A 12,762-nucleotide genomic window follows, 5' to 3' on the forward strand; every position below is an offset into this window, starting at 1 on the left:
TTGGTTTATCACGCCGGCAGATCGCTACGCACCGAGGCCGAGATGTCAGCACTGCTAAACGTTGTGTGTCCCGGAGGTTGGGAGAACAACGAACAGGAATGACAGTAAGAGATTCGCAGAGGTGAACCCCTGCACGGACGGATCGCCTGATTGGAAGAATGGCGCGTAGTGATCCATCCTGTACTGCGAGTGAAATTCACATTGCACGCCAGTGTCAACACAAACCATCAGAAGGCGTTTGCACGACATTGAGCTACGAGCCAGACGTCCCGCCACATCTGTTCCATTGACCACGTGCCACCGCTCTCAAAGGCCATCATGGTGTACACAAGACGGCAATGGAGGCTGGAATGGAGGTCTATCCTCTTCAGTGATGAGTCCTGCTTTTGTTTTGGACGCAACGCCATGCAGAGAACTTCACGAGGGAACGTCACACCGGTTCTACTCCCGGGATTATGGTGTGGGGTGGCATAATGTACGGTAGCCGGACCCCTCTATTTCAGGCACACTAACAGCTTGGCGTTGCATTGATTTGGTCCCAGAAGTCGTATTCTAGGACAACGCCAGGCCACATATTGCTGGTGCTTCTGTGAGCAGCATGTGTTGCCTAAACGTGCTACCATGGCCTGGAGCGTCTCCGGACTTGTCTCCCATGGAGCACATCTGGGACGTCATTGGTCGGCAATTGCAAAAGGAGCGGCCAGCAGCCAATCTTGATGATTTGTGAGCCCAAGTGCATTCAGCGTGGCAGAACATTCCCCAGACAACCATTGATAACCTCAGTGATCGCTGCCGAGGACTGGACGTGCGGGGATTTATGCGCGTGGCATTCATACTCCATACTGAAGATATCAAGATGTTTGGAAAAGTTTAGTTTAGTTTATTTCTATCATTTGCATATCATTAACACATCATTTACATATCTGACCATCCTGTGATTTCCACAATTTCAAAATGTTTCCTTGGTGTTGTCATTTCAATGTTGAGGAGTGTGTGTGTGTGATGTTGAGGTGTGTGTGTGTGATTTTGAGGCGTGTGTGTGTGTGTGATGAGGCGTGTGTGTGTGTGATGAGGCGTGTGTGTGTGTGTGCTGAGGCGTGTGTGTGTGTGTGTGCTGAGGCGTGTGTGTGTGTGATGTTGAGGCGTGTGTGTGTGTGATGTTGAGGCGTGTGTGTGTGTGTGATGAGGCGCGTGTGTGTGTGTGTGCTGAGGCGTGTGTGTGTATGATGAGGAAGGAGTGTGTGTGTGTGTGTGTGATGTTGAGGAAGGAGTGTGTGTGATGAGGAGTGTGTGTGATGCTGAGGCGTGTGTGTGTGTGATGAGGAGTGTGTGTGATGTTGAGGAAGGAGTGTGTGTGTGTGATGATGAGTGTGTGTGATGTTGAGGAGTGTGTGTGTGTGTGTGTGTGTGTGTGTGTGTGTGTGTGATGATGAGTGTGTGTGATGTTGAGGAGTGTGTGTGTGTGATGTTGAGGAGTGTGTGTGTGATGTTGAGGAGTGTGTGTGTGTGTGTGTGTGTGTGTGTGTGTGTGTGTGTGTGTGTGTGATGATGAGTGTGTGTGATGTTGAGGAGTGTGTGTGTGTGTGTGTGTGTGTGTGTGATGAGGATCCTCAATCTTTTGTTGTAACTTGGAATAATCCTATTTTGATGTTTTGATGATTTGTTACGTTGTTTTGCTGCTTCCTAGAACGAGCTATAAATGTTTGGTGGTTTTAGGTTCATCATCACATCATTTCTCTTTATAGGAATTCCTTGTATGATAGGCGTGTGACTCTTCACAGATTTATAGAACCTTCTTGGTCCATATTTAGGACTGGGGCTTCATATGTCAGTCTAAAAAACCACTTGAGTGAATTGTGCCAAATTTCTTAAAAGGCACATAATAAATTTGGTGCATTTTGGACGGTTCTTAAAGTCAGAAAATGAAATCTAGAAAGTAAATTTGCGCCATATTCAGTAAACCACTCCCACTTGTCTCTGAACTGGCGAGCGTACGTTCTATCCATCGCCACTACTACATATCATACACATCCCATGCATAAAACAGGTCCCTAATACCTTCATTTTTCATTCCCATCCCAATTTTTGTTACATTTGTTTTTAAACAGCTGAAATTTTGCAAGGAAATCTGTTTGTCATACGACCCCCAGAAACGAGTCCTATGGGGTGAGAATCCCTCTACTAATCCTCAAATCAGAAGTGCTGATGAGTTCCCAGGGACCGTCTATAAACCTCATAGGAAATGTTTCTGCAGCAGCGGCTTCACATTAGTAATAATCATATATTATAAGGTCTGGACGATCCGCATCAGTAATTCAGGGTGAAGTCTTTACCCCCAGGAGATCTCTTGTGTGACACGAGGATGTGATCTTTATCTTTACATATTTTTAGGACTTTGTCGGCATCATCGGCCACTCTGGAGCTGGATCGACTGATGGCGTCGCTTTCAGACTTTCACAAACAAAACACGGTCAGAATCTTGTTTTTTTGCTTCTCGTCTTCTGCTTTATTTACTATGAAAATGGTCAAACTACTAAAAATATATAATTGTCCCTCCAACTTGACAAATTACACCCCGTGCAGCACGGAGGGAAGAAGAAGAGCTTTATTTTGTGAACGCAAGTCATTGCCGTCTGTTCTGATACTCAGGTTTGCATTCCCCTTGTGTGATGATCACTCCGCCAGTTATTATTCTGCTCCACCAGTTATTATTCTGCTCCACCAGTTATTATTCTGCTCCTCCAGTTATTATTCTGCTCCTCCATTTATTATTCTGCTCCTCCAGTTATTATTCTGCTCCTCCAGTTATTATTCTGCTCCGCCAGTTATTATTCTGCTCCTCCAGTTATTATTCTGCTCCACCAGTTATTATTCTGCTCCGCCAGTTATTATTCTGCTCCACCAGTTATTATTCTGCTCCACCAGTTATTATTCTGCTCCTCCAGTTATTATTCTGCTCCTCCAGTTATTATTCTGCTCCACCAGTTATTATTCTGCTCCACCAGTTATTATTCTGCTCCACCAGTTATTATTCTGCTCCACCAGTTATTATTCTGCTCCGCCAGTTATTATTCTGCTCCTCCAGTTATTATTCTGCTCCTCCAGTTATTATTCTGCTCCACCAGTTATTATTCTGCTCCTCCAGTTATTATTCTGCTCCTCCAGTTATTATTCTGCTCCGCCAGTTATTATTCTGCTCCTCCAGTTATTATTCTGCTCCTCCAGTTATTATTCTGCTCCACCAGTTATTATTCTGCTCCGCCAGTTATTATTCTGCTCCTCCAGTTATTATTCTGCTCCTCCAGTTATTATTCTGCTCCGCCAGTTATTATTCTGCTCCTCCAGTTATTATTCTGCTCCGCCAGTTATTATTCTGCTCCACCAGTTATTATTCTGCTCCACCAGTTATTATTCTGCTCCACCAGTTATTATTCTGCTCCTCCAGTTATTATTCTGCTCCTCCAGTTATTATTCCGCTCCTCCAGTTATTATTCTGCTCCACCAGTTATTATTCTGCTCCGCCAGTTATTATTCTGCTCCTCCAGTTATTATTCTGCTCCTCCAGTTATTATTCTGCTCCTCCAGTTATTATTCTGCTCCTCCAGTTATTATTCTGCTCCGCCAGTTATTATTCTGCTCCTCCAGTTATTATTCTGCTCCTCCAGTTATTATTCTGCTCCACCAGTTATTATTCTGCTCCGCCAGTTATTATTCTGCTCCACCAGTTATTATTCTGCTCCTCCAGTTATTATTCTGCTCCTCCAGTTATTATTCTGCTCCTCCAGTTATTATTCTGCTCCTCCAGTTATTATTCTGCTCCTCCAGTTATTATTCTGCTCCGCCAGTTATTATTCTGCTCCGCCAGTTATTATTCTGCTCCTCCAGTTATTATTCTGCTCCTCCAGTTATTATTCTGCTCCGCCAGTTATTATTCTGCTCCTCCAGTTATTATTCTGCTCCGCCAGTTATTATTCTGCTCCGCCAGTTATTATTCTGCTCCGCCATTTATTATTCTGCTCCTCCAGTTATTATTCTGCTCCTCCAGTTATTATTCTGCTCCACCAGTTATTATTCTGCTCCACCAGTTATTATTCTGCTCCACCAGTTATTATTCTGCTCCACCAGTTATTATTCCGCCCCGCCAGTTATTATTCTGCTCCTCCAGTTATTATTCTGCTCCTCCAGTTATTATTCCGCTCCACCAGTTATTATTCTGCTCCTCCAGTTATTATTCTGCTCCACCAGTTATTATTCTGCTCCGCCAGTTATTATTCTGCTCCTCCAGTTATTATTCTGCTCCTCCAGTTATTATTCTGCTCCACCAGTTATTATTCTGCTCCACCAGTTATTATTCTGCTCCACCAGTTATTATTCTGCTCCACCAGTTATTATTCTGCTCCGCCAGTTATTATTCTGCTCCTCCAGTTATTATTCTGCTCCGCCAGTTATTATTCTGCTCCGCCAGTTATTATTCTGCTCCTCCAGTTATTATTCTGCTCCTCCAGTTATTATTCTGCTCCGCCAGTTATTATTCTGCTCCTCCAGTTATTATTCTGCTCCGCCAGTTATTATTCTGCTCCGCCAGTTATTATTCTGCTCCGCCATTTATTATTCTGCTCCTCCAGTTATTATTCTGCTCCTCCAGTTATTATTCTGCTCCACCAGTTATTATTCTGCTCCACCAGTTATTATTCTGCTCCACCAGTTATTATTCTGCTCCACCAGTTATTATTCCGCCCCGCCAGTTATTATTCTGCTCCTCCAGTTATTATTCTGCTCCTCCAGTTATTATTCTGCTCCGCCAGTTATTATTCTGCTCCTCCAGTTATTATTCTGCTCCTCCAGTTATTATTCTGCTCCACCAGTTATTATTCTGCTCCGCCAGTTATTATTCTGCTCCTCCAGTTATTATTCTGCTCCTCCAGTTATTATTCCGCTCCTCCAGTTATTATTCTGCTCCGCCAGTTATTATTCTGCTCCACCAGTTATTATTCTGCTCCACCAGTTATTATTCTGCTCCGCCAGTTATTATTCTGCTCCACCAGTTATTATTCTGCTCCACCAGTTATTATTCTGCTCCTCCAGTTATTATTCTGCTCCTCCAGTTATTATTCTGCTCCTCCAGTTATTATTCTGCTCCACCAGTTATTATTCTGCTCCTCCAGTTATTATTCTGCTCCTCCAGTTATTATTCTGCTCCTCCAGTTATTATTCTGCTCCACCAGTTATTATTCTGCTCCTCCAGTTATTATTCTGCTCCACCAGTTATTATTCCGCCCCGCCAGTTATTATTCTGCTCCTCCAGTTATTATTCCGCTCCTCCAGTTATTATTCCGCTCCACCAGTTATTATTCTGCTCCTCCAGTTATTATTCTGCTCCGCCAGTTATTATTCCGCTCCTCCAGTTATTATTCTGCTCCACCAGTTATTATTCTGCTCCTCCAGTTATTATTCTGCTCCGCCAGTTATTATTCTGCTCCGCCAGTTATTATTCTGCTCCACCAGTTATTATTCTGCTCCTCCAGTTATTATTCTGCTCCGCCAGTTATTATTCTGCTCCTCCAGTTATTATTCTGCTCCTCCAGTTATTATTCTGCTCCTCCAGTTATTATTCCGCTCCGCCAGTTATTATTCTGCTCCGCCAGTTATTATTCTGCTCCTCCAGTTATTATTCTGCTCCTCCAGTTATTATTCTGCTCCTCCAGTTATTATTCTGCTCCTCCAGTTATTATTCTGCTCCTCCAGTTATTATTCTGCTCCTCCAGTTATTATTCTGCTCCTCCAGTTATTATTCTGCTCCACCAGTTATTATTCTGCTTCTCCAGTTATTATTCTGCTCCACCAGTTATTATTCTGCTCCTCCAGTTATTATTCTGCTCCTCCAGTTATTATTCTGCTCCGCCAGTTATTATTCTGCTCCTCCAGTTATTATTCTGCTCCGCCAGTTATTATTCTGCTCCTCCAGTTATTATTCTGCTCCACCAGTTATTATTCTGCTCCACCAGTTATTATTCTGCTCCACCAGTTATTATTCTGCTCCGCCAGTTATTATTCTGCTCCTCCAGTTATTATTCTGCTCCTCCAGTTATTATTCTGCTCCACCAGTTATTATTCTGCTCCGCCAGTTATTATTCTGCTCCTCCAGTTATTATTCTGCTCCTCCAGTTATTATTCTGCTCCTCCAGTTATTATTCTGCTCCGCCAGTTATTATTCTGCTCCGCCAGTTATTATTCTGCTCCTCCAGTTATTATTCTGCTCCTCCAGTTATTATTCTGCTCCTCCAGTTATTATTCTGCTCCTCCAGTTATTATTCTGCTCCTCCAGTTATTATTCTGCTCCTCCAGTTATTATTCCGCTCCTCCAGTTATTATTCTGCTCCTCCAGTTATTATTCTGCTCCTCCAGTTATTATTCTGCTCCTCCAGTTATTATTCTGCTCCTCCAGTTATTATTCTGCTCCTCCAGTTATTATTCTGCTCCGCCAGTTATTATTCTGCTCCTCCAGTTATTATTCTGCTCCTCCAGTTATTATTCTGCTCCTCCAGTTATTATTCTGCTCCTCCATTTATTATTCTGCTCCACCAGTTATTATTCTGCTCCTCCAGTTATTATTCTGCTCCACCAGTTATTATTCTGCTCCTCCAGTTATTATTCTGCTCCTCCAGTTATTATTCTGCTCCACCAGTTATTATTCTGCTCCTCCAGTTATTATTCTGCTCCTCCAGTTATTATTCTGCTCCTCCAGTTATTATTCTGCTCCACCAGTTGTTATTCTGCTCCTCCAGTTATTATTCTGCTCCTCCAGTTATTATTCTGCTCCACCAGTTATTATTCTGCTCCACCAGTTATTATTCTGCTCCGCCAGTTATTATTCTGCTCCTCCAGTTATTATTCTGCTCCTCCAGTTATTATTCTGCTCCTCCAGTTATTATTCTGCTCCGCCAGTTATTATTCTGCTCCTCCAGTTATTATTCTGCTCCTCCAGTTATTATTCTGCTCCACCAGTTATTATTCTGCTCCGCCAGTTATTATTCTGCTCCTCCAGTTATTATTCTGCTCCTCCAGTTATTATTCTGCTCCGCCAGTTATTATTCTGCTCCTCCAGTTATTATTCTGCTCCGCCAGTTATTATTCTGCTCCGCCAGTTATTATTCTGCTCCGCCATTTATTATTCTGCTCCTCCAGTTATTATTCTGCTCCTCCAGTTATTATTCTGCTCCACCAGTTATTATTCTGCTCCACCAGTTATTATTCTGCTCCACCAGTTATTATTCCGCTCCTCCAGTTATTATTCTGCTCCTCCAGTTATTATTCTGCTCCTCCAGTTATTATTCTGCTCCACCAGTTATTATTCTGCTCCTCCAGTTATTATTCTGCTCCACCAGTTATTATTCTGCTCCACCAGTTATTATTCTGCTCCACCAGTTGTTATTCTGCTCCTCCAGTTATTATTCTGCTCCTCCAGTTATTATTCTGCTCCACCAGTTATTATTCTGCTCCTCCAGTTATTATTCTGCTCCTCCAGTTATTATTCTGCTCCACCAGTTATTATTCTGCTCCTCCAGTTATTATTCTGCTCCTCCAGTTATTATTCTGCTCCACCAGTTATTATTCTGCTCCTCCAGTTATTATTCTGCTCCTCCAGTTATTATTCTGCTCCTCCAGTTATTATTCTGCTCCACCAGTTGTTATTCTGCTCCTCCAGTTATTATTCTGCTCCTCCAGTTATTATTCTGCTCCACCAGTTATTATTCTGCTCCACCAGTTATTATTCTGCTCTGCCAGTTATTATTCTGCTCCTCCAGTTATTATTCTGCTCCTCCAGTTATTATTCTGCTCCTCCAGTTATTATTCTGCTCCGCCAGTTATTATTCTGCTCCTCCAGTTATTATTCTGCTCCTCCAGTTATTATTCTGCTCCACCAGTTATTATTCTGCTCCACCAGTTATTATTCTGCTCCTCCAGTTATTATTCTGCTCCGCCAGTTATTATTCTGCTCCTCCAGTTATTATTCTGCTCCTCCAGTTATTATTCTGCTCCTCCAGTTATTATTCTGCTCCACCAGTTATTATTCTGCTCCACCAGTTATTATTCTGCTCCTCCAGTTATTATTCTGCTCCACCAGTTGTTATTCTGCTCCTCCAGTTATTATTCTGCTCCTCCAGTTATTATTCTGCTCCACCAGTTATTATTCTGCTCCACCAGTTATTATTCTGCTCCACCAGTTATTATTCTGCTCCACCAGTTATTATTCTGCTCCTCCAGTTATTATTCTGCTCCTCCAGTTATTATTCTGCTCCGCCAGTTATTATTCTGCTCCACCAGTTATTATTCTGCTCCACCAGTTATTATTCTGCTCCTCCAGTTATTATTCTGCTCCACCAGTTATTATTCTGCTCCTCCAGTTATTATTCTGCTCCTCCAGTTATTATTCTGCTCCTCCAGTTATTATTCTGCTCCACCAGTTATTATTCTGCTCCTCCAGTTATTATTCTGCTCCGCCAGTTATTATTCTGCTCCTCCAGTTGTTATTCTGCTCCACCAGTTGTTATTCTGCTCCTCCAGTTATTATTCTGCTCCTCCAGTTATTATTCTGCTCCACCAGTTATTATTCTGCTCCACCAGTTATTATTCTGCTCCACCAGTTATTATTCTGCTCCACCAGTTATTATTCTGCTCCACCAGTTATTATTCTGCTCCTCCAGTTATTATTCTGCTCCGCCAGTTATTATTCTGCTCCACCAGTTATTATTCTGCTCCACCAGTTATTATTCTGCTCCTCCAGTTATTATTCTGCTCCTCCAGTTATTATTCTGCTCCACCAGTTATTATTCTGCTCCACCAGTTATTATTCCGCTCCGCCAGTTATTATTCCGCTCCTCCAGTTATTATTCCGCTCCGCCAGTTATTATTCTGCTCCTCCAGTTATTATTCTGCTCCACCAGTTGTTATTCTGCTCCGCCAGTTATTATTCTGCTCCACCAGTTATTATTCTGCTCCACCAGTTATTATTCTGCTCCGCCAGTTATTATTCCGCTCCTCCAGTTATTATTCTGCTCCGCCAGTTATTATTCTGCTCCTCCAGTTATTATTCTGCTCCACCAGTTATTATTCTGCTCCACCAGTTATTATTCTGCTCCACCAGTTATTATTCTGCTCCTCCAGTTATTATTCTGCTCCTCCAGTTATTATTCTGCTCCACCAGTTATTATTCTGCTCCACCAGTTATTATTCTGCTCCTCCAGTTATTATTCTGCTCCACCAGTTGTTATTCTGCTCCTCCAGTTATTATTCTGCTCCTCCAGTTATTATTCTGCTCCACCAGTTATTATTCTGCTCCACCAGTTATTATTCTGCTCCACCAGTTATTATTCTGCTCCACCAGTTATTATTCTGCTCCTCCAGTTATTATTCTGCTCCTCCAGTTATTATTCTGCTCCTCCAGTTATTATTCTGCTCCTCCAGTTATTATTCTGCTCCTCCAGTTATTATTCTGCTCCTCCAGTTATTATTCTGCTCCTCCAGTTATTATTCTGCTCCTCCAGTTATTATTCTGCTCCACCAGTTATTATTCTGCTCCACCAGTTATTATTCTGCTCCTCCAGTTATTATTCTGCTCCTCCAGTTATTATTCTGCTCCACCAGTTATTATTCTGCTCCTCCAGTTATTATTCTGCTCCTCCAGTTATTATTCTGCTCCACCAGTTATTATTCTGCTCCACCAGTTATTATTCTGCTCCTCCAGTTATTATTCTGCTCCTCCAGTTATTATTCTGCTCCACCAGTTATTATTCTGCTCCTCCAGTTATTATTCTGCTCCTCCAGTTATTATTCTGCTCCTCCAGTTATTATTCTGCTCCTCCAGTTATTATTCCGCTCCACCAGTTATTATTCCGCTCCTCCAGTTATTATTCTGCTCCACCAGTTATTATTCTGCTCCGCCAGTTATTATTCTGCTCCTCCAGTTATTATTCTGCTCCTCCAGTTATTATTCTGCTCCTCCAGTTATTATTCTGCTCCTCCAGTTATTATTCTGCTCCTCCAGTTATTATTCTGCTCCTCCAGTTATTATTCTGCTCCACCAGTTATTATTCTGCTCCTCCAGTTATTATTCTGCTCCTCCAGTTATTATTCTGCTCCACCAGTTATTATTCTGCTCCACCAGTTATTATTCTGCTCCTCCAGTTATTATTCTGCTCCTCCAGTTATTATTCTGCTCCTCCAGTTGTTATTCTGCTCCTCCAGTTATTATTCTGCTCCTCCAGTTATTATTCTGCTCCACCAGTTATTATTCTGCTCCACCAGTTATTATTCTGCTCCACCAGTTATTATTCTGCTCCACCAGTTATTATTCTGCTCCTCCAGTTATTATTCTGCTCCTCCAGTTATTATTCTGCTCCACCAGTTATTATTCTGCTCCACCAGTTATTATTCTGCTCCTCAGTTATTATTCTGCTCCACCAGTTATTATTCTGCTCCTCCAGTTATTATTCCGCTCCTCCAGTTATTATTCCGCTCCACCAGTTATTATTCCGCTCCACCAGTTATTATTCTGCTCCACCAGTTATTATTCTGCTCCACCAGTTATTATTCTGCTCCGCCAGTTATTATTCTGCTCCACCAGTTATTATTCTGCTCCACCAGTTATTATTCTGCTCCTCCAGTTATTATTCTGCTCCTCCAGTTATTATTCTGCTCCACCAGTTATTATTCTGCTCCTCCAGTTATTATTCTGCTCCTCCAGTTATTATTCCGCTCCACCAGTTATTATTCTGCTCCTCCAGTTATTATTCTGCTCCACCAGTTATTATTCTGCTCCTCCAGTTATTATTCTGCTCCACCAGTTATTATTCTGCTCCTCCAGTTATTATTCTGCTCCACCAGTTATTATTCTGCTCCTCCAGTTATTATTCTGCTCCTCCAGTTATTATTCCGCTCCACCAGTTATTATTCCGCTCCTCCAGTTATTATTCTGCTCCACCAGTTATTATTCTGCTCCTCCAGTTATTATTCTGCTCCACCAGTTATTATTCTGCTCCGCCAGTTATTATTCTGCTCCACCAGTTATTATTCTGCTCCTCCAGTTATTATTCTGCTCCACCAGTTATTATTCTGCTCCTCCAGTTATTATTCTGCTCCACCAGTTATTATTCTGCTCCGCCAGTTATTATTCTGCTCCACCAGTTATTATTCTGCTCCTCCAGTTATTATTCTGCTCCTCCAGTTATTATTCTGCTCCTCCAGTTATTATTCTGCTCCTCCAGTTATTATTCTGCTCCACCAGTTATTATTCTGCTCCACCAGTTATTATTCTGCTCCTCCAGTTATTATTCTGCTCCTCCAGTTATTATTCTGCTCCTCCAGTTATTATTCTGCTCCTCCAGTTATTATTCTGCTCCTCCAGTTATTATTCTGCTCCTCCAGTTATTATTCTGCTCCTCCAGTTATTATTCTGCTCCTCCAGTTATTATTCTGCTCCTCCAGTTATTATTCTGCTCCTCCAGTTATTATTCTGCTCCACCAGTTATTATTCTGCTCCTCCAGTTATTATTCTGCTCCACCAGTTATTATTCTGCTTCTCCAGTTATTATTCTGCTCCACCAGTTATTATTCTGCTCCACCAGTTATTATTCTGCTCCTCCAGTTATTATTCTGCTCCACCAGTTATTATTCTGCTCCTCCAGTTATTATTCTGCTCCTCCAGTTATTATTCTGCTCCGCCAGTTATTATTCTGCTCCACCAGTTATTATTCTGCTCCTCCAGTTATTATTCTGCTCCACCAGTTATTATTCTGCTCCACCAGTTATTATTCTGCTCCTCCAGTTATTATTCTGCTCCACCAGTTATTATTCTGCTCCACCAGTTATTATTCTGCTCCTCCAGTTATTATTCTGCTCCACCAGTTGTTATTCTGCTCCTCCAGTTATTATTCTGCTCCTCCAGTTATTATTCTGCTCCTCCAGTTATTATTCTGCTCCACCAGTTATTATTCTGCTCCACCAGTTATTATTCTGCTCCACCAGTTATTATTCTGCTCCACCAGTTATTATTCTGCTCCACCAGTTATTATTCTGCTCCTCCAGTTATTATTCCGCTCCTCCAGTTATTATTCCGCTCCGCCAGTTATTATTCTGCTCCTCCAGTTATTATTCTGCTCCTCCAGTTATTATTCTGCTCCTCCAGTTATTATTCTGCTCCTCCAGTTACTATTCTGCTCCTCCAGTTATTATTCTGCTCCGCCAGTTATTATTCTGCTCCACCAGTTATTATTCTGCTCCACCAGTTATTATTCTGCTCCTCCAGTTATTATTCTGCTCCTCCAGTTATTATTCTGCTCCGCCAGTTATTATTCTGCTCCTCCAGTTATTATTCTGCTCCACCAGTTATTATTCTGCTCCTCCAGTTATTATTCTGCTCCTCCAGTTATTATTCTGCTCCTCCAGTTATTATTCTGCTCCTCCAGTTATTATTCTGCTCCTCCAGTTATTATTCTGCTCCTCCAGTTATTATTCTGCTCCACCAGTTATTATTCTGCTCCTCCAGTTATTATTCTGCTCCTCCAGTTATTATTCTGCTCCACCAGTTATTATTCTGCTCCTCCAGTTATTATTCTGCTCCTCCAGTTATTATTCTGCTCCACCAGTTATTATTCTGCTCCTCCAGTTATTATTCCGCTCCTCCAGTTATTATTCTGCTCCACCAGTTATTATTCTGCTCCACCAGTTATTATTCTGCTCCTCCAGTTATTATTCTGCTCCACC

The 12,762-nt window shown here is 42.1% G+C and overlaps 1 protein-coding gene across 1 annotated transcript in view; it reads left to right on the forward strand.

Annotated features, from left to right (window-relative positions):
- The window catches only part of TGFB1I1 (transforming growth factor beta 1 induced transcript 1), a 107,098-nt gene that overhangs the window by 8,251 nt on the left and 86,085 nt on the right, over positions 1 to 12,762 (forward strand). The window contains exon 6 of the mRNA XM_075831008.1: positions 2,392 to 2,470. Coding sequence (XP_075687123.1) covers positions 2,392 to 2,470 — 79 coding nt within the window. The remainder of the gene's footprint in view (positions 1 to 2,391; positions 2,471 to 12,762) is intronic.

Source organism: Rhinoderma darwinii, chromosome 6 (assembly GCF_050947455.1).
Source record: "Rhinoderma darwinii isolate aRhiDar2 chromosome 6, aRhiDar2.hap1, whole genome shotgun sequence".
Lineage (NCBI taxonomy): Eukaryota > Metazoa > Chordata > Amphibia > Anura > Rhinodermatidae > Rhinoderma > Rhinoderma darwinii.